A 23,234-nucleotide genomic window follows, 5' to 3' on the forward strand; every position below is an offset into this window, starting at 1 on the left:
AGAATTATTTATTCAATTTTTTATCTCATGCGCAGGAAAAATTACAAAACCTTGCAATTTAAAAAAAATTTCAAAATTATAAAATTACAAAAAAAGAGAGGAGACAGTCATAATGTCAATAAGTTTTACCTCTCGAGCATCATTGCCAAAGTTGACATCCTCAGCTAATAAGTACGCCTCTGCGGAGGTTGAAGGCTGTGGAGTTTTAGAAGGGGTTGGCTGCTCAAATTTACGAAAGAACATATTAATGGATGACCAGACGGTGGCTTTTTTCTTTTCATCATAGATTTATTTGTAGCAGGCAAGCATTTCATTCACCCCTCTATTAACTTTTAAGATTGTTCACTGTCAGGATCCATCTTCTCAAAACCTGGCCATTGCCAATGAAATTTCACGAAATGCCATTGCCATCTCTCTGGTGATGAAGCGTGTCGGCTCCTCGTTTCATTCATCTTGAGCTTCGTCAGCATTTTCTTCTTTCACTATCGCTGCCTGCAAGTCAATAAGTTCTTCATTAGATAATTCCTTCTTCCTCTATTAACTCCTCCATGTCTTTGGCATCAACCTCCAACTGAAGTAGCTCTGCAACCTTTAAATCTTATCTGTAACCTCTTTATATGATTTGTCTTTTCAAATCCTACGAAGCCTTTTATGTGCATTGGGCATATTTTCTTCCGTGCATCATTTAAACAACTTTTAATAATTTCCGCCCAGGCCTTATTAATGTTTAAGCCATGGTAAATACTGTAAGATTTCCAAGTCTCTTAACATAAATTTTTTCTTATTGTCTACTGCAGACAATGCCTGAGTAAATGTTATGTGTGAATAGTATGCTTTTAAATTTGAAATAACACTCTGATGCATAGGTTGGATGAGTAAAGTCATGTTTGGCAGTAGAAATATGACTCTCACATTTCAATTGAAATCATCTAGATGTGTAGGATGTCCAGGAACATTATCTAATAGAAGCAAAATCTTGAAAGGAATGTTGTTATCTTTACAATATTTTTCAAACTCAGTAGAAGCAGCATTTAAACCAATCCTCAAAGGGAGAGATTGTTATACATGCTCTCTGGTTCGATCGGAAATGCATGGGTAGGGTGGCTTTATTGATGCCCTTAAATGCACGAGGATTTCCAGAATGGTACACAAGCAGTGGTTTTAATCTGTAATCTCCTGCTGCATTAGCCGCAAGCAAGAGTGTGGTCATATCTTTTGACGCCTTGAAACCTGGCATTGTATTTTCCTCTTTGGCAGTGTATGTTCGATACAGCATTTTTTTCCAATACAGAGCATTCTCGTCAACGTTAAAAATTTGCTGTGTGGAATAGCCACTTTCATCAATAATTTTTTCCACCACATCACAAAATTCCTCTGCAGCTGCAGAATCGGCACTAGCAACTTCACCGCATACTTTAGCATTGTGGAAACGAGCGCAATGCTTGAACCTATTAAACCACCTGTTGTTTGCCAAGACCTTGGGTTGGGGTTTCCCATACTTAACCTTAATATCTTTATAAATACTTGTTGCTTTTGCTTGAATGGTCATTAGACTCAGGGGCACTCGCTTCTGAATCTGATTTTCCATCCATATTATTAACAGCTGTTCCATCTTCAATATAGCACCTGAACACTATTTTGTGATCACTGTTGATCTTAAATGTGTTGATTATGTAATGTGTTCTCTTATACGTGCACTGTCCATTAAAATAGTATTCACTGTTGAAGAAGCGAGACCTAATTCCCTTGCATTAGATGACAAACTTTGTCCTGCTTCATACTTCTTAATCATTTTCATCTTCATTTCTAAATCAATTTTGTTTCGTTTCCTGGCACTGCCAGCATTTGCACTTTCCATTGGTCCCTTTCCCTTCATCATTGTAATACATAAATTGGAATGAAGAGAAGTTTCTGAAAATTTGTTTTTTTTTATTATATATGATTGAAGATTTCAGTGAAAGGGAACACATTTCACCATAATAGCGTAAAAACCCACACATTGCAGTTATTATCGCAAATGCAATAAGATCGAATTTACTACCCGTTTATAATTAGATGCACTAACAAAAAAGCCCAATAAACCGCAAAGTGCAAATTGTTTTTATTGTTTTTTGGTCGTGACCTCCAGAAACGTGCTTTAGAAAAATATTTCTAAAATATTTCAGAGACTGCTGAGAGTCATTGGGGTACAAGTTAACACATGGGTTGGGTTAGGGTAGCTAAGAAAAAGAACAGGTGCATGTATACTTTCGTGTACACCAATGCTAGGAGTTTGGTAAATAAATTTGATGAATTTGAGGTATTGCTCAAAGCATCAAAGGTGGATATTGTTGGGATATCAGAGACATGGTGTCACACAGATATAAGTAATGCAGAACTGGAATTTGGGGAGTACAACGTCTACAGAAAGGATAGACAGGATAGGAAGGGAGGAGGAGGGGTTATGCTATTAGTTAAGAAACACATAAAATCCAAGGAAGTGAAGCCAGTCGACATCGCTGGACAGTGCAGTGTCGAGTCAGTTTGGTGTGACATAAGCATTGGGAGATCAAAATTGAGAGTAGGAGTGTGCTATAGGCCTAATGACTCTGATGAGTATAATAAGAAACTGTACAGGGAAATAGAGTGGGCCAGTAAATCAGAGAGTCTTATAATGGGGGATTTTAATTTCCCAGATATTGACTGGAATTTGTGGGTTGGTCACTCACACACTAGCAAGGCTTTTGTGGATTTATTGGATGATTGTTTTCTAAATCAGCATGTTCGGGATGCAACTAGAGGGAGCAATACTCTTGATTTGATTATCAGTAGTGATTCTTCATGCATTAAGAATCTGCAGATACAGGAACTACTAGGTGGCAGTGATCACAGTGTGCTGAAGTGGGATTTACTCAAGGAGGTAACTACCATCAGGGGTAAAGGGAAGGGTTATTGCTTTCGTAAAGGCGACTACGATGGTCTGAGACAGTATTTAAATTCTATACAGTGGGACCAACTGATGATGTTACCAACAGCAAACTCAAAATGGGAAGCATTCAAAGAACTTATCTTGGAAGCTACTAGGCTTTACATACCAACTAAGAAATATTGTTCAAGGTTTAGGCCTAAATGGATGGCAGATGAACTAATGAGACATATGGCAGAGAAGAAAAATGCATGGGATACGTATAAATTAACATGTGACACAGAAGCCTATGATAGATATAAGTTGATCTGTAACCAAGTTACAAAGGAGGTTAGGCAGGCGAAGGCAGATTACGAGAAATCTTTGGCAAGGGATGCAAAGAAAAACAGCAAGGAGTTCTTTATTTATGTAAACTCTAGAAGGAAGGGGATGAATCAGATTGGTCCACTTGATATCGTTGGTTCAACTGTTCATGATCCTGCTCAGGTAGCTAACAAACCAAATCAATATTTTGCATCTACATTCACACATGAGGAGTTATTCAGGAAGGGGAATGCCATAGATGAAGTAAACACTGGCAGTGAGCTAGATGATCTTGTAATAATTGAGAGTAAAGTGGAGGAGAAATTGTTGAAGATAAATACAAGAAAGGCACCTGGGGTGGATGGGATCTATCCAGTTATATTACAGGAGGCAGCAAAGGAAGTAAGCAATCTGTTAGCCATAATTATGAGAGCTTCCTTGGACTCAGGGGGAGGTACCCACAGACTGGAGATGTGCAAATTTAACCCCAATTCACAAAGGAGGATTAAAGGCTGACACAAGTAATTATAGACCTGTGAGTTTAACTTCTGTTCCAGGAAAATTAATGGAAGCACTGGTTAAAGAAGCACTGCAGGATCATCTTGACAAGAATTCAGTTATAACTCAGACACAGCATGGTTTTGTTAAGGGAAGGTCTTGCCTGACCAATTTGATTGGATACTATGATGTAGTCACAAAAGAATTGGATGCAGGGAATAACTTTGATATTATATATTTGGATCTTAGAAAGGCTTTTGATACTGTTGCACATGGAGGACTGCTGCACAAATTGGAGCAGTGTGGCATTGGTGGCAAATTGTTGCTATGGATAAAGGGATGGTTGAGTCGCAGAAGACAGAGAGTGGTAATTAATGGACACTGCTCATCATGGACTAATGTTATTAGTGGAGTCCCTCAGGGTTCAGTGTTGGGTGCATTGTTGTTTTCTGTATTTATAAATAATATTGATCTTTTAGAGAGATAAATAGCTTAGTAATGTAATGAAATTTTCAACTTCCAAAGACTTGGAACGAATTAAAAAAAAAAAAAAAACCAATGTGTTATTGGTTTTACATTACGATATTTACACGATACCTCCATTTATTCCTACGGGATTCAAAATACGTTTCCATGATTTTTTTAAGTTTGCACCGGCCGGCAAAAATTTACGTAAAGTAAAATTTCCGTAAGTCGGGGAGTTCCTGTACTTGGATTTCAGTAAAGCTTTTGCTACTGTTGCACGTGGAAGACTGCTCTACAAATTGGATCAGTGTGGCATTAAGGGCAAGTTACTGCTATGTATAAAGCGATGGTTGAATGGGAGAAGACAGAGAAGTAATCAATGGACCCATCTTGTGGATTAATATTATTACTGGAGTCTCACCATACTTAGTGCTGGGCCCATTGTTGTTTTCTGTATTTATTAATGACATTGATGGAGGTATATAAGGCTTAATGTCTAATTTTTCAGATGATACAAAGTTTGCCAGGGTAGTTATTGAATGAAGGTATGCTACTACAACATGATCTAGAAAAAATAGGCAGATGGGCTGAGAAATTGCAATTGAAGTTTAACATTGACAAATGCAAGGTACTGCATTTGGGAAGCAGTAATCCTAGAATAATGTACCGACTGTGTGGTATTACACTTAGGGTAGTGGAAAATGAAAAATACCTAGGGGGAAATTGTGCAATCAGATATGAAATTCTCTGAGCAGCATAGCCAGGTTGCCACAGCAGCTCATGGAATTTTATGAATGATATACAGGAACTTTGCTAGCAGCGATAAGAGGCAATTACCCCATGGTACAATGCAGCAGTTATGTTGAATCTTGACTATTGCACACAGATCTGGAGGCCTCATTTTAGGAACGATGTAAATTTACTGGAACAATGGCAGAAAAAGGCAACAAGATTGAATGGAATAAAAGAATGGTCTTACCAAGAAATACTTTATTTCTGTAAATTGCAGCATCTGAAGATCAGACATCTGTGAGGTGATCTAATTGAGGGGTCTATGAGTTTGAATGGATTGCGCAAGCACAATGCTGATGGAATTCTTCCTGTTGCTCTGACCACGCACTTGAGTGATGCATAAATTCGAATTGAGAAAAGACATTACACAATAGATGTGCAGAAGTTTGCCTTTATCAACTGGACAGTTGATTGTTAGAACAAACTGCCATCTCTTGTTGGAGAGGTGGGTAGTTTGAATAAATTCAAGGAAGAACTAGGCAAATTATTAGAGAGATGGAGAGGTGACGTTGGAAGGGGTTTTTTTTTTTTTTTTTTGGCATAGATGCTGTATAAGTTTGCTTTCTTGCATCATTTGCCACCACTACTATTAATATTTTTATATTTATAATCAGATTTTAAATACCAAATTATTCTCATTTTTTGTTCAGTTATTTAATTTCAGCTTATGTATTCCACTATATAATTAATATTTGCATATTTTTGTTTTGAAGGATGATATATTTCATCTATCTGATCTTTCCTTGGCTGAATCTCGGGCCACAAGTATTGCTCAAAGTCCAGGAGCATTTATAGGAAGCTTGCACAGTTCTGACTTATTTAGTCGTTTGAAGGCTGAACGTCCCTTTAGGTTTCCTCTACAATCCCAACTTTCTCAGCAACCGCAAACCAATTCTACCGAAGAGGCGCATGAAGAACCAAGCAAACCTCCATCTGTCACAATTAAAAGACAACGAACCAATAGTCTGAAGCATTTTTTTAGACCACATGGAAAATATAAAGGATCTCAGAAATCTCTTCTAGATAACTTCCAGCCAGGAAAACTTGTTTCACCCTCTGTGGCTTCTGTTGTAAGTTTTTCATTAACATTTTTAATAAAAATTTATTTAAAGCTAAGTATTCAGTTTTAATTATTTCAAAAAGAAGGTTTTAGTTATAATATTAATATTTTTCAAGTATAAATTTAACATAATCAGTTGATTGTAATTAAAGAATCATTTATTAAAATGTACCAAGATGGTCATTGTTCCATATGCCACATTTCTTTGACTTATTGTGTTAGGACCAGACATACATCTCATATTGTCAATGAGGGTTATGTTGTGTGAGGTTATCTTGTCTATTATTATGGTGTGGTCCCAGTATAGCTTGTGAATAGGGGTCTGTACATTTATACTGGTCAAACACTGGATTTTGTAACATAGTTGCTTGTTAGGTTTCCTCTTTCATATATATATATATGAAAGCTTCTCTCAGTGTACATATTAAGATTCCATGCAATTAAATGTGCATTTAATTACTGAAATTGATAGAGGGTCTGTATCCCCCCATTTCTTTTCTTTTTTCTCTTTATTAGCCAGTTATGACAATTCCCTCTTAGGAGTTTCCCAATGGGGAAATCCATATGATATATATATATATATATATATATATTTTAAATACTGCATTAAGAACCTTTCTACTTTTCTACAAGCATTGTATTTCTATGAACATTGTTCTTCTGAATTAGCATCTGTTATTCCACTTCCTTCTTCCTAACCAATCCAGATATATTTATCAGTTGGTCATCATCTATTCCCATTTCAATTCAAAATTCATGGAGACACTTTAGTCAGCCTACCTACTTCTTCCTTGAATTCTGCCTTGACTAACCCTTTGGGTACACAATGCTCTACTCAAAGGTAAACTTCACAAAATCAAATATACTGTTACATCCTAAGATTTTATATTTGTGTGCTCTGATTCTTGGTTCACTCACCAATGAGACCATTCCTCCCTCACTCTTGCTAGCCTCCCTCAGGGTCTTATACACCTCAATAAATCTTCCCTCCACAAGGTATCTAATTGCTAAGCTCTGCTGACCACATCTTTTAAGCCACTCCTCATAGGAATGATGCCTAATGATGACTTTCTCATTGACGTAAAGGGTTTATCTTCTGTAAATATTGATGCAAAATAACTGTTGAATTCATCCTCAACTTCAGCTGGGGTTTCTAATTCTATCCCATGTCCATTACATAAGGGTCCAATCTGGTTTATCCTTCTCTTCTTTGCATTTATATATGTGAAGAATTCCTTATTCCTTCTCTTTGCTACTGTTATAGCTAATAATAGTTGTCTATGTCTTATCTACAGTATTATTATTATAATGACTTTTTTCTCCTTATGGGATTTTTTCCACTCCATGATGAGTACTGGCACCAAGTGCTTGGAGTGGTTGCTAGAGTCCAGTTACTGTTATAATTATTACTGCTGGTCAAGAAACTTGCTGACTATCCTACAGGAGTTCAGAACCATGACTTTCTGGAATTTCATATTTGTGTTCTCTGGGAGGCCTATTGCCACTAAGTTCTTATGGAGGCTCTTTGGCACAATGTCAGTGGTTGACATGGTGATTGGGATGATCATTGTTCCATATACCACATTTCTTTGACTTATTGTATTAGGACCGGACATACATCTCATCTTGTCAATGACGGTTATGTCTGGTCTGTTGTGTGAGATTATCTTGTCTGTTATTATGGTGTGGTCCCAGTATAGCTTGTGAATAGGAGGTCTATAGTATGGCATGAGGTTCATACTTGTAATACAGTACACTTTCTTTGATCAACTGATATTTTTGTACTAGTTTCTGATGTATTATCCTAATGATCTGGTCATGTCTATGAGTGTACTCCATCTGGGTGATCACCCTACATTCTATGGTGATGTTCTTTATTGTTTGTGGGACCTGGTGGCATCATCAACATGTGCCATCTGTCACTCTGGAGTCCTTTTCGATGTATTTCCTGGTCTTGGATGGTGAGCGTGAATCCTTTTATCTTGGGGAAAAGCCTCCCACTAATGAATTATGTGTTGGAAACCATCTTATCTATTTAGTCTTGATAGTAGTCATTGTAGTCTACCATGGAGTGTCTTCTTTCCCATCTTTCTGTATTTTTTTTTTCTTCTGTCTGTGTAAGTGAGATTTTTGTTGAGATTGAGTGGTGTGTGATGTTTATCTTTCTTATGGCTTGGTAGATTGGACTTTGTTTTCCTGGAAATATTGCTCAGGTTTTTAATTGCTGCTATGTTCAGTGATGTTTGTCAAACCCCTCCCCCGCCCAAGGTGGCGCCTCCGTAGCCAGGTGGATAGGAGCAGCAGTGCGTAGATGCTGCTCCTATTAACAACTAAGACAATATGGCCTTAGTTGTTAATGCTCCTAAAAACCAACATAACAATAACAACAAACCCCTCCCTTCTTTCTGAGCTATGGTCAGTCTCTCGATGGCCTAACTTGGGTGTTGGCGGCTCTTTATCATTATTATCCTGATCAATCTCATAATTTAATCTAGCTGAGTGTTGGTCTAGTTTGTGATTCTGAAAGAATGTGTTAGTACTGGGGCTGCATAGGTGTTTATGACTCTGATCATGTTCTTACCATTTGACTTTGTTTTTAGAATGCTCCTCAGTCTCTGATGGTATTTCTCAGTCAGGTGGGCCTTGATCTCCTTGTGTTCTAACTGTTGAACATGATTCGTATTTCCCAGATATTTGTAAGTCTTTTCATTTGTCATGGCTTCAATACCTTCACTGGTCTTCAGCTGTTAGTTTTGGCTGACTGTATTTCCCTGACGCAATCCATGGGGCTTGCATTTGTCTAGGCCAAATTGTATCCTGATGTCAGTGCTGAACTCTTGGGTAATCTGCAGTAGCTCTTGGAGTTGATTTTTGATTGCCACATAGTTTGATGTCATCCAGGTACATCAGGCGAGAGAGAGTGTACAGGTTCTTCCTCCCTTCTTTTAGGGTATATCCATTCTTGCTGTTATTGAGCATGGTGGACAGTAGTTTGGGTACTAGACAGAACCATAGTGGGCTAAAGGCATCTCCCTGGAAGATTCCTCTTCTTATGGGTATTGGTCTGGTTGTGATGTTTTCAACCTTGATGGTGGTCCTCCATTTTTCATGGTTGCTTCTAGGAAGTGTGTCAGTGTCAGCCAGACTTTGTAGATCTTCAGTGCCTCTGTCAGCCAGCTATGGGGCACAGAGTTGAAGGCCTTGCAGTAGTTGATGTAGGCCATGTACAGGTTGCGGTGTTCCTTGTAGGCTTGTTTCATAACTGCAGCATCAGTAGTCAATTGCTGCTTGCATCCTTTGCTCACCTGCCTACATCCCTTTTGCTGCTTGGCTATGATGTTCTGGCTCTCCAAGAAGTCTGATATCTTCTTAGTTGTGCAGCTGATCAGTATCTTGTACATTGTTGGGAGACAGGTGATTGATCTGTACTTTGCTGGGTTTGTGGTGTCTTTGTCCTTAGCCTTCAGATAGGTGATTCATTGAGTCAGAGATTCTAAGATTGTTTTAGGGTGCCTTATCATCTGGGTGAACTGCTTTGCTATGTGCCTGTGTGTGTGTGTGTGCAGCTGAACGTCTCGCACCAGTAGTTGTGGATGTTATTTGTTCCTAGGGTTTGCCAGTTGTGAGACTTCTTGATCAACTGTTGTACTTCTTCCTCCCAATATTTCCCATTCTGTCATCTCTTGTACATTCTTAGTTTTCTTCCTTTCTAGATCTAGAAAGGAAGTTACAGCTGATTTCGCTGCTTCACAGGTTATCACAGAGCTTCTCGATTGACTTCTGCTCTTGTCTGATTTTCCTGTAGAAGGTTCTCTGGTTTTCATCAAATATCTTTGTGTCTTTTTTCCTCTAGGCACTCTTCCTGTATTGTAAGATCTCTTGCAGAGTGCCAGAAGTTTCTGCTTGAAGATATCAAGGTATTCTTCGATCCTTTTATTATAAGTCTCATATTTGCCTATGGATGTTGTCTTTCTTCAGGATGACCTTCACTTTTCTTATCAGCTTCTTACTTCTGTTACCCCATAGGTCGCCTGCGTAGCCAGGTGGGCAGTAACAGCAGTGCGTAGCACACGCTTCTTGATTAGACTGGGTTTCGAGCCCATGACCACCAAATACAGAGGATGTGGAAAGGTCAGGGAATGACAACCGCATATCCCCTGAGCAATATGGCCTTAATTACTAATGCTCCTAAAAACCAAATAACAAATAATAACAAATCCCATAGGTGCTGCATCAGTTGGCTTATCTTCACTCTTATCTCTTCTCTCTTCTGCTGGGCACCTCCATAGCCAGGTGAGCAGGAGCAGGAGTGCATAGCACACGCTTCTTGATTAGACCGGGGTTCGAGCCCGTGACCACCAAATACGGAGGATGCGGAAAGGTCAGGGAATGACCATCGCATATCCCCGGAGCAATATGGCCTTAGTTGCTAATGCTCCTAAAAACCAAATAACAAACAATAACAAACTCTTCTGCTGTAGTTTTATTTCCCAGGCTGGTGGTTCCTTGCCTTTGCATTTTGTGTTATGTTGTACCCTGGTTTCCCTTCCATTCATCCTGACAGCTGCTACAGCAACACAGTAAATGGCTGGGTGGATGGTGTCTAGTGTTACTTTGTTGTTATTGAGATAATCCAGTATTATTTGCCTATTGGGGTGGTCTGTGACTTGCCATAGGATTCTGTTGGGGCTCTGACATGGTGATCAGGATGGTGATTACCTGTTATATATGCCACATTTCTTTTACTTCCTGTCTTACGTCTGTGTACTTCCTGATATTTTCCTGGTAGATTTTCTGGAGGTTGCTGGTGTTGGGCACCCCTATGTTGAACAAGTACGTAACCATTTCCTTCTTGTTGATGAGGGTTATGTCTGGTCTTGCCTGTTGTGCAGGATTGTTTTGTCTGTTATTATTGTGTGGTCCCAGTATAGTTTGTGAGTAGGAGTCTCTAGTATAGCCTGGGTTTCATACTTGTAAAACAGTGCACTTTCTTTGATCAACAGATATTTGATATTTGTAAATAAGCACTAGCTTCTGATGTATTATTCTGGTGACCTGGGCATGTCTATGAGTGTACTCCATCTGGGTGATAACTCTGCATCCCGTGGTGATGCAGGGTTATCACCCAGATGGCTTGTTTCTGGGGCCAGGTGGAATCGTTTACATGAGTCATCTGTCATTCTGTTGTGCTTGGTTGATATATTTCCTGTAGTTCCTGGTGTTGTTACCTGGTCTTGGAAGGCAAGCTTGAATTCTTCGGTCTTGTGGAAGAGCCTCCCACTCATGCACCATGTGTTCAAAGCCATCTTATCTATGTAGTCTTGATGGAAGTCATTGTAGTGTCTGCCATGGAGTGACTTTTTTGCTCATCTTGCTGTCTTTGTTTCTTCTCTGTGTTTTAGTGGGGTCTCCTTGTTGCAGTTGAGTGGTGTGTGCCATTTGTCTATCTTCCTTATGGCTTGGTAGATTGGTAAATAGATGCTATTCAACAAGGTTTATGAAATCCCTCCTTTCTGGGCTATGGACAGTCTCTCTCTCAATAGCCAATTTCAGATGGTGTTGGGTGGTTATTATTATTTTAAAATAAATACATCTGATAATGAGATTATAAAATATCGACTGTATATACTCTAAATCAAAAAATCAAATTCAAAGCTGACCTTAACTGATAATTTTAATCTTATATAAATAATTTATAATAATTTTTGCTAGTACTGATGTAACCATTACTATATTTAATGTACCACAAAACATCTGATATCCATGTACATATAAAATCCAGCTGAAAATAAAGCTATATATTTAGATCTTACATAGGTTAAAATTTCTTAATTCCTCTTTTACTAAATACCACAAGTCTTAAATTTAATGAAAGAATATATTAATACCTTTGCTTACTAAAAAAAAAATAATACAAAAGGCTTGTTAACCCATGTATGCAATTTATAAGGAGTAATGAGATCTGTAGAGCAAAATTATTTCTCCCCATTTTTTTTTTCTGTACTACCATGAACAAGATGCTGCTGTTTAATTATGTGAATACATTGCCTATGCTGTGGCCTTTAATAGTTTATAAACCAATCTAAATACATTTTCAAACTAAAAAGCTTTTTCTTATAGAATCTGGAAGCTTCTACAATTCTTTCAAGTGAAAATGACTGTCATGAAAATTTAGAGGAAATATTTGATGTAATGGATAAAAACAGGATTAATGTCCATCAACATAGTGTTAGCCAGATGGAAATAGGTAAATAGATGCTGAGATCTGCTTTATTGTTTGTACTAATATTGATGAATACTAAAAATCTGTAGTGTAAGAATTATACAAATAGATAAAACTTTCTATGCAATACAAATGCTTTTCTTGGAAGAGGATAGTAAACAAAATTAGCTTCACCCCTTTTGGAAAAGTGTCACAAATTTAATGGTTAACCAGAAAAAACTAATGAAAATGCTGCAGCGTCTTCACTAATTACTCATTTACTTGTTGATTCCAATTTGCTACAAAGTGTACTTGGAACCAACTCTCAGCGAACAGTTTGTAAGTGACTCTCAGCGAACAGTTTGTAACCGACTCTCAGCTGTTTTTTTTTTTTTTTTTTTTTAAGGAACATTTCAAGATTGTGACTGCTTACATCCTTCCTTTAGGAAGGTTCTAATCATAATCATATATCAGGAGAGCATTCAGTCAACAAGTTACTGGCAAACAAAAAATATTCCCATGTTATATAATACTTGAATAATCTATGTATGTAAAAATAAAATGTTAATTTGGAAAAGTTGGTTTTTACGCAGTAATCAAATTTGGGCATGTCATATATTTTCATCACCAGGCATTTGATGCTTCTTTAATGCCTGCTTAGCTGATGAAGCCATTGGTACTTTTCCAGTGTAAATATTTAATTTTTTGTACATGTTTGGTTCTGTGTATTTTTGTTTGTTAGTGTTATTTATAATTATATAATAATCAGCCTTTCATAATTGTAAATAAATTTACTTGCCTATTTTGATAATTTTAGTACTGTTAGTATGCAATAAGGGGAGAAATTCCATATTTTACTGCTACTTTGAATTGAAAGAATATCTTAAATATTCTTTTAGCGGCATGGTGCACAGGTTGTTGTTGTTATTTGGTTTTTAGGAGCATTAGCAACTAAGGCCATATTGCTCCGGGGATATGCGGTGGTCATTCCCTGACCTTTCCGCATCCTCCGTATTTGGTGGTCACGGGCTCGAACCCCGGTCTAATCAAGAAGCGTGTGCTACCACTGCTGCTCCTGCCCACCTGGCTACGGAGGCGCCCCTGGTGCACAGGTTTATCAAGGAATGGAATTTGGTGAAATAATGGGCACTTCAGCCTGCATGAAGAGTAATCTGCCTTTAATTTCTTTAAGAATTACAGATTATTCTCAGATGTTTTCATGATACTTTTTGTACTACTTATTCAGTTAATTCTTGTAATGCTGATGCACCATCAGCCTCACATACCATGAAGAAGTGGTACAGGAAGCATCATGAAACATCTGAGAATAATCTGTAATTCTTTAAGAAATTAAAGGCAGATACACTCCATGCATATTGAAATGATCATTATTTCATAAATTTCATGCTTTGAATAAAATTATTATAAGTAATACAGTCTGTCCTCGTATAGCACGATAGTTGCGTTCCTAGAAAACCTCGTGCAATGCAAAATCGTGCAAAATAAACAACAGGCCCTATGGGAAAAGTAGGGTTAGGTGCCGACCACCCAAGATTGAACACACATTTGGAACCAAAACATTACCAAACACAATAAATAATCGGGTAATTTTAATCGTTATAAAATACGTAAGTATTTTATAACGATTAAAATACGTAATAAAAATAATATTATATTATAATAAAGTATTTTTAGTATTTTTTAATACTAAAAAAGTATTTTTTACGGATAAAATACGTATTTTATTCGTAAAAAATTTATTATATTAAATAAAATAGTCGTAATAAAATACTTACGTATTTTATAATACGTAAGTATAAATTATAACACGTAAGTCGTAATAAAATATTGCTAATGCTTTTGCTTCTATCGTAAGCAAACTTGCTTTTTGTTTGATTTTCTATCCAAAGAGATGACAGCCGTTCCATCTCTTCCAATTCTTTGTGTCTTAATCTAATGGATTTTAATTACACTTTGAGTTGTTCCCGCTATGAAAGTTGTTTTTATTTTCTCTGCATTCTTTGTAATTCTCAGCGTCGCCTCATTTAGGTGTGTAGCACGTGCAATATCACACGGTCTTTCATTTCGCTCAAAGCGTTTCACAATTTCATATTTTTTCTCTATCGACAGAAGCGGACTGGCCATAAGCCTTACGGGGGAAACCACGGTGGGCCGGAGGCCGGTGTGATTTTGGCCATAAACCGTAGTATGAGGCCACTATAAATTTTCCCGGGTAAGAATTTTTGACCAGTCCGCCTCTGTTTATCGATATTGCTTCTTTTTTTCTCTCTCTGAATCTGCAGTGTCTTAGCCAGGACGCTTCCTTTTCACACCTTTTAAGTATTTTACTAATTTTTAGGGAATAAAGCACAATTACAAACGAGGTGGCACGCTTGATACACAGAAACAAAGCTGCGCGCGTGTAGCAACTGAATAAACAACACCGTAAAGGCCGAGATACACTATTAACACCTCACATTTTACTAAAGCACATTTCTGGGGGTTACTACCATAAAACAATAAAAACAATTTCCAGTTGCGTTTCTGCTAGTGGAATCTGTTATAAACTGGTAGTAAACTCCATCTAATTGCATTTGCGATTATATCGATAGCTGGAATTGTTGGTTTTTACGTTATTATGGTGAAATGTGTTTCCCCTTCACTGATATAAAACACATAAATACATTTCAGAATCTTCTTCATTCCTATCGTGTTGCGTTCGGTTGGGGTGATTCCGCGTTCGACTGCCACTTCTTGTAAACACAAAGGCGAATCGTGTATAAGCGAATTCGGTTCGTGTTATATAAGATAACGTTCCCCTATTTATAAATCGTGTATGATCGAATTCGTGTAATGCAAACACGTGTTATACGAGGACTGACTGTATTATTTAAAAATGATCAGTAATTATTGTATGGGTTGGAGCAGGGAAACGTGTGATTTCAAAACTGGTTTGTGGGTACCAGTGTGGTGGGGAGGATTGTATCACCTGACATACTCTTTTCCATTTCTGTATGCAGGTCTGGTCAGTTCACTTTAGGAAGGACGTAGATCTGATGGAATGAGTGCAGAGAACGGCAACCAGATTGGTGAAGGGAACAGAAGGGTGCTCTTACTAGAAAGGCTTCAGTTTTGCAAATTGCAGTGTCTTGATACCAGGCACCTGTGTGCAGACCTGATTGACGTGTTTAAAGCCTCAAATGGATTGAGTAAGCTGAATGTTAATGGTATTTTTCCTCTGACTACACATGAGGTTGCATAAATTTACGTTGAGGAAGGATGGTTGCAGGATAGATGTGCAGAAGTTTGCCTTCAGCCAGTGAGTGGCTCATTGTTGGAATAGGCTTCCGTCTGTTGTTTTTGAAGTGGATGGTTTGAATAAATTCTTGGAGGGTAGGGATGGGTGAAGTGTGTTTTTTTTTTTGGCTGATGCTATATAAGCTTGCTTTCTTGCATTATTTTCCATTACTACTGCACCAGGACTCAAATTTACATCCTTACATGATATAGATACAGCAAGAATTAAAATCCCACAATCTCCTTACCCATAAAATGTTTTATCGAGAAATGCTGACTCAAATGTATCACGTTGAAGATGTTATTTGCAATCTATGGATGCCTGATGAAGCTTACTTTCACTAAACAGTTTTGTGAGTAAACAAAACTTTCACTATTGGTCAAAAGAAGACACTCCCCAATTCCACCAGCAACCAGGCAACAGTCTGGTGTGCAATTTCATCTTTAAGCATTACTTGCCCCTATTTTTTTTTTTTTTTCTCGAAAATGACAGTGGAAGGGTAACTAGTATGACATCAGGCCACTACGCTGATATAATCAACTTTTTGAGTGATGAACTACGGCTAGGTTTCCTCAAGTTAACAAGGCCAGTTGGTTTCAACAAGATGACAGCTCTTGTCATCATATTGTTGAACATCATCCTGCCAGGGTGTCAACAGATGCTGTACAACTGGTTTTTCATAACCACATCATCTTCAGACATGGTGACATTTCTTGGCCTCCAAGGTCCCTATACCTCTCAGCATGTGACTTTTTATGGGGGCACTTAAAAAACAAATTGTGCTCTCATAGCCCAAACAATACTGAAAAGATGAAAGAAAGAATTCTTGAAGATATTGCCAGAATTCCTTTTGGAGATGCTCTGGTACATCATGGGGAAACGTGTTCAAGATTAGAAGAATGCCTGCGCAGAGATGGAGATCACCGTGCAGATGATAGTGCTTCAAAAAATACATCTAAATCACACAGAAGAATAGCTCTGGTGTTGAGGTGGGCAGCTTAGAGCTTGATGGGTCTCTCATTTTAATCCCTTTGAGAGCATCAACTCCCTGTTCTTCAAGCTCTCATAAATGAATCAGAATGCAGCGTTCATGCTTAATTTCCTCACACTCTTTTCCCCAAACACACATGCAAAGACATTCCCTTTGGCTTTATTATTATTATTATTATTATTATTATTATTATTATTATTAGCCATATGGTGCGAGGAAGCCTAAGACTTATGCTGCACCAGCCAAAAAAATTTCCAAGTTACCCTGAGAGAGAGAGAGAGAGAGAGAAGGGAATCACCAAGAAAGAGAAGAATGATGATATCCAGCTCAGGACCCTGGGTGTGCCAAGCCTATACCCACCAGATGTGAGCCCCTGGGTTAAGCTGGCATATTTGTAATTTGGCAAATACAGATTCTGTATTTAATTATTGCATTTTTAAAATCACTCTTTCCTTGCTTCATCATATAGTATTTTTCCAAAAGTCTTAATGACATGTAATTGTCAAAAATAACTGGATGCATTTCAAAAAATGTAAACAAACCTCTGAAACTGGCAGAATCAGAGTAACACAATTTTATAGATGCATGTTATATGTCAGTTTTCCCAAGTCTTGAAAGTATTGGATTAAATTAATGGAAAAAACTGCCAAATTGATTAATGAAAAAAATTTCAAGAATATGAAAACATATTTTTTTATAAAAAATAAAATAATTCAGTCAATAAGGGGTTAAACTGTTGTAAACTATAAAATATCAATAGTCTATTTGACCACTTACTCCTGTATTGAATATGATATTCCAATTTACTACAAAGTTAGAATTTAAGTTTATATCTGCTGATATAATGCAATGATTCCATGAAATGCACTTTTTATATAGGGGCACTTGTAAATAAAGAAATCTGTGTGATTGTTTGGGTTAACATTCTGCCTGTGATTTATCACTCTGAAATGACTCCAGCAATTTAAACGTATGTTGCCATTATCATTTGTTACCTTAACCATGGTTTTTATGCTCCAGAATGCATTAAACTGTAGAAGACCCCAAGGGAATTGTAGAGGATTTTTATAAGTTTTCTCTAGGATTTTTTCACTTTGTCCTTCTGTGACAACCAGACACTCTGCTTACTTACACCTTAATGATAATACTAATACTAATGAGTAACCCTTGTTATATCATGACATGCAAAGTCAGGACTGCTGCATCTAGTGTATTGGAAGTAACCACCCAAGTGTGAAGTTGTAACACCTACAGCATACAGAAGAATTGTCAACCAACTATGGCACCAGGGAATTTTAGGTGGTAACTCTGTATTGGGGTGGGCAGCTGAGAGCTTGATGGGTTTCCCATTTTAATTCCTTTGAGTGTATCAACCCTGTTCTTCAAGCTCTTGTAAACACTTATCAGAATGCTGAGTTCATTCTTAATTTCCTTACATTCTTTGCATGAAATGCACACACAACTACATCTCCTTCAGCTGTCTCATATCCTGTTCTAGATAGGCCTGCAAACATTGACAAGTAGCATACTTTATAAAACTATGATTTGTAGGAGAACTGCCCTCTTAAGTTCTTCCACAAACCACAGCACTCCAGGAGCACAAGTCTGAGGCATCATTCCATTTAAATTTTATTTAATTTAATATGAAAATAAAACACTAAATAATATATATTATACTATAATGTTGTAATATATATTATAGTTTAAAACCTTAGTGCAAACACTTCCTATATTAATTATACGTCTATGGAACTACAAATAAGAATATTAAATAGTGAAATAGCACTGACAATAGCAGCAGGACCCTTCTTACTCCAACTCTTGTTTTAAGCTCTGAAATTGCTTAAAAAGCAATTTCAGAGTCTAATTAAGAAACAATTTCACCTTTTTTATCAAATAAAAACAAATAATAACTGCATTACTAATTTCAAACAAAAATAAATTAAAAAACTCCAATAATTTGTAAGTAATAAAACATCTACCTTAGCAGAGTTCAAATAATGGCACCCACTTGGTTGCTAGCCTTCTTCCCAACAAATTAAAATTTGTACATTTGTATATTCAAAAGTTATGACTGAAATTTTGCATATTGCTAAGATAAAATATGAATCTTAACCCAGGACATTTGTGGGTAGATGCAAAGATGAGGACAAGCTGTGTAAGTGGGCCTGGCAAGATGGGAGGTAAGGGGCTGAAGTGCCTGTGCTCCACAGTTCCTGAGGGGCCCTGACTGAGACCTTAATATTACATTTAAGTAATTACATTTTTAATAATTGGAAAAAAAATTCTGCAAATGTAAAATAAAAATATTCTTATTTTATTAATTTTTTTTATCTTATTGATTTATGTTAGAACTGACATGTTGCTTTTTAATGGACATAATCAAGTGCTCCTAAAAATGATTCCATTTTTATAAGCACTTATGTCCATAGAGAGAGAGATTAAGATTTTGAGGGGCCCAAGCATAATCAACCTATTATTGTTGTTATTTGGTTTTTTTTAGGAGCATTAGCAACTAAGGCCATATTGCTCTGGGATATGCGGTGGTCATTCCCTGACCTTTCCGCATTCTCCATATTTGGTGGTGACAGGCTCGAACCCCGGTCTAATCAAGAAGCGTGTGCTACTTCAATATGTAATGGAATGACTAAGCCTAATAAGTTTTTACTAGTCTAAGATTAATTCAATCTTGATTATATTACTTTTGAAAGATTTAAAAGAAGTAGTCTTAAAACAGGGGCCCACATCTAGTTAGAATGGGCTTGGCACACTCAGTGTCCTGAGCTGGATATCATCATTCTTCTCTTTCTTGGTGATTCCCTTCTACTTCTGACTCTTTGGTTTTGCTCTCTCTCTCAGGGTAACTGAGAATTTTTGCCTGTTGCAGCAAAAGCCTCAGGCTTTCTTGCACCATATGGCTAATAATAATAACAGATAAACTGATGACAGATGGGTCTGGTTGACCATCTGAAAAATTAAATTTATTAGATAAAAGTTTCATGCAATGTTACTGGTATTGTATACTAGCTAATAGAGGGGATTATAATAATACTCTAACAAAAAGTTTTCAGGTTTTGTTAAGCATCATATAATTCTATTCTTACTATTTAGATATTACTCAATCCCTGCAGTGATCAGGTTGGGCTTGACATCTATGCACTTATATTTTTGTTTACCCATTGCTCAAGGTGCCTTCATAGCCAGGTGGGAAGGAGCAGCAGTGCATTGCACATGCTTCTTGATTAGATCGGGGTTCGAGCCCGTCACCACCAAATACGGAGGATGCGGAAAGGTCAGAGAATGACCACCGCATATCCTGGAGCAATATGGCCGTAATTGCTAATGCTCCTAAAAACCAAAAACAACAACCCATTGCTCATTTTTTACAGAATTTTGTTGGTAATCCTAATACCATTCCTACTCTTTTTCCTTTTTCTTGCTACTGTATCAATTAGTTCTCAGTGGGTATTGGTTTAGTAAGTATATGAGTATTTCTTTGTTGCAGTGTGTGAGAACTAGTCTGGAAGTGATGTTGTATAAAGTGAAAGGATTGTTTACTGCAATTTCTGTGTGTGTGTGTGTGTTAAACATTTAAGTGGTGCAGTTCTTGGAAGATTGCTTTTACTTTAATGAACTTCAGCAGTAGAAATATAAAAAATATCTCTTAGTAGATAAATAAGAGGAGTCAACCTCAATATAGTACGTGGAACACTTCCGTATGATACCCTCCAGAAATTAAAACGGAAAAAACGAAAAAATCGAAAACTTACCGGAACATTAAAGTAAAATATAAATAATTAAAGAAAAATATAAATAATTAAATAATCAATTTAACACAATTCAAAATCAATTAAAAACAATTAAAATTCAAATTAACGCAATTAAAAGAATCTAACGAAAATATTCAAAACGATTTTCCTTCCTTCACCAATACTACACCAATCAACAATAGTAATATCAAAAAATACTTTATTTCTGTCCCATATGTTGAACAGTGGCACAAACAGCTTAACAGATTCTTTAAAGATACCGAATTTAAAATTATAGCTAGGCCCATACGGAAGTTACACACTATACTGAACAATCGCTCGGTTCTTTCCGCGTTCGCAACACAAATTAATGATCTAGTATACAACATTTCTTGCGGTGATTGCGACTCGTCTTACCAAGGTTCGACCCGGTTTTCTCTTAATATCCGTGTAAATCAACACGAAGCCTCAGTTCGTGCTTCTCGTTCAGCAGCGTCAGAATTAGCCTTTCATGCCATTAACGAAAAACATACTTTTTTATTTAACGAGGCCAAAATACTTAACGTTCAACGTAATTATACGCGACTATTAATTGCAGAAACCGTTGAAATTAAATTACACGAGAATTCTGTTAATGTTCGGCGGCCATATTTGATCTCCGATGCGTGGACCTTTACGCGCATGCGCGAAGACATATAAAGGAAGGAAAATCGTTTTGAATATTTTCGTTAGATTCTTTTAATTGCGTTAATTTGAATTTTAATTGTTTTTAATTGATTTTGAATTGTGTTAAATTGATTATTTAATTATTTATATTTTTCTTTAATTATTTATATTTTACTTTAATGTTCCGGTAAGTTTTCGATTTTTTCGTTTTTTCCGTTTTAATTTCTGGAGGGTATCATACGGAAGTGTTCCACGTACTATATTGAGGTTGACTCCTCTTATTTATCTACTAATATTATTATCAACGTAGAACATATTGAGTTTCACAGCTCTGATTCATACTATCTAAAAAATATCTCTGTATGACATATGCTGTGATTTATATAGATTGCATGGACTCACTGATAATGAGTGTATATACCATGAAAAAGGTACTCTTTTCTTTTTTTTAAGTACTTTAATTTTGTATTTTGAACAATATTGCAAACAATTTTTGAAAAATTCAATCTTTTTTTTGTTTATACCTTGTTCATTACATTATCAAGAATATTAATAACTCTTCATTTGTACTAATTTTTTATTTCATTATAATAATGTACATTTTTTTTTCCATGGGTCTGACAGACCCAACCCATACAGTGACAGGAGTTTTGATTCACTCAGTCACCAAAGACTTAATTTGATGATTTTACATATTTTTTGAAACAAATTACCTTTACTTTTCTTATTGAGATTCTATTTTTCTTATAGCCAGAAGAAAATCGCTTCAGATTTCCAATTCATCTGATAAATCTACGCACAGTCTCCCATCAAAAGAACAATGCTATTCATCTGATAATGATTCCTCACTTGCAACATCTGCAAAGGAAGCTAGTACTCTTACTCTTGTTGCAGCTGATGATGAAAATGATACTCCATCACTTCTTGTGACCTCACCTCTTCCATCACAACAAAAGTCTTATACTCAGAGAGGTAGCATAGCATCAATTAAAAAACTCTCATTTGCTCCCTCAAAGTTGTTTTCTAATCTGCGACCCAAAAGAACTGTTAGTTTGTTAATTCACAGTGACGTGAATGCTTATATTGCTTCTCCAAACAGTGAAAGAAATTATAGCAAAAAATTTTACAAACTTAGAAAACAACGAGATATCATAAGCACTGGCAGTCAGCCTGGTAGTCCTACTGAATTGAAGACAGACAAAGAAGTCATGAAACTTGGTATCCATCAGGGAAGATCACCTGCTGAAGAAGAACGATCAACATCTGTGTATGATCTTGCAAAAGAAAATGAGGTTCCTAATTTAAAACAGTCACCAGTTTCATTAATTCAAAGTGAAAGTAATATATCTGAAAAAATTGAAAAATTTGAAAAAATTGAAAACAATTCTCCTTCTACAGAAGTATAGCACAAAAATAGCATTTTCTTCTGATGTTCATATGTTTAATAGTCTTGGACTTAGAATATGATTAACCTTCCAGTGGCTAATTATATAGCTCATTTATAGTATAAATATGAATCGGAGATGTATCATATTTGATTTGAAAAAAATATATATATGTGTAGGATTTAATTAGCTTAGGTTCAGGCTTTTTGTAGCCAGATCATGTAGCGCCAAGGCAATATTTTTAAAACTTTGTAGGAAGTTTGATATTATAAAGGTTTAGATAAATAGGCTGTTCGTGTATATATTAAGTTTAAATTGATTGCAACGATAATATTTATGAAAATTTATGTTCTGTTTAATCAAAATGAAACAAAACAGATAAAAATCTGTTTTAAATTTATAACAATCATAATGTTTGAAAAGCTTTTTTTTTTAATTCTTTTACAAAGCAGTGCAAAGAAAAATAACCTGTGACGCATTTTCAGCCACATCAGAGAAAAGAATCTGCTTTTGTGAAATCAGCCATTGATATCTTCCAGTGTTTTTGAGCACTGCATGTCATAACCTCACTCATCTAAAAATAACTGAAAATAATATCTCATAATATTGTATTGTATATATCTGTAATCTGGTAGTGTTAGTTCACATCAATCTTCTGTGGGTCCTGTGATATAAGAAATCCTCAAAGTTAGCTATTATTTAAGAATTCCCAAATTTCCTAATAACAAAGTTACATTATCTACATATACATCTATTTTTATTTTGCTGTAACCATGAACTTTGAAGCCTTCCATATATGACACATAATTAGATATTTTTATACAAGTGCCCTAATCAGAAATATCTGAAATATCTCAAAATATATAAATATTTTAAAAAATAACTTACTAAATTTTATCAGCATAATTTGCTTGCAGTAG

At 36.3% G+C, this 23,234-nt stretch overlaps 1 protein-coding gene across 1 annotated transcript in view; it reads left to right on the forward strand.

The window, feature by feature from the left end:
- LOC150082161 (uncharacterized) overlaps positions 1-22,335 on the forward strand; it is a 184,577-nt gene extending 162,242 nt beyond the window's left edge. Inside the window, exons 15-17 of the mRNA XM_090380441.1 lie at positions 5,677-6,033; positions 12,144-12,270; positions 21,680-22,335. Of these exons, the coding sequence (XP_090236567.1) occupies positions 5,677-6,033; positions 12,144-12,270; positions 21,680-22,335 (1,140 nt within the window). The remainder of the gene's footprint in view (positions 1-5,676; positions 6,034-12,143; positions 12,271-21,679) is intronic.
- The last annotated feature ends 899 nt before the right edge of the window (positions 22,336-23,234 follow it).

Source organism: Mastigoproctus giganteus, chromosome 8, assembly GCF_048544385.1.
Source record: "Mastigoproctus giganteus isolate SK-2022 chromosome 8, ASM4854438v1, whole genome shotgun sequence".
Classification (NCBI taxonomy): Eukaryota; Metazoa; Arthropoda; class Arachnida; order Uropygi; family Thelyphonidae; genus Mastigoproctus; species Mastigoproctus giganteus.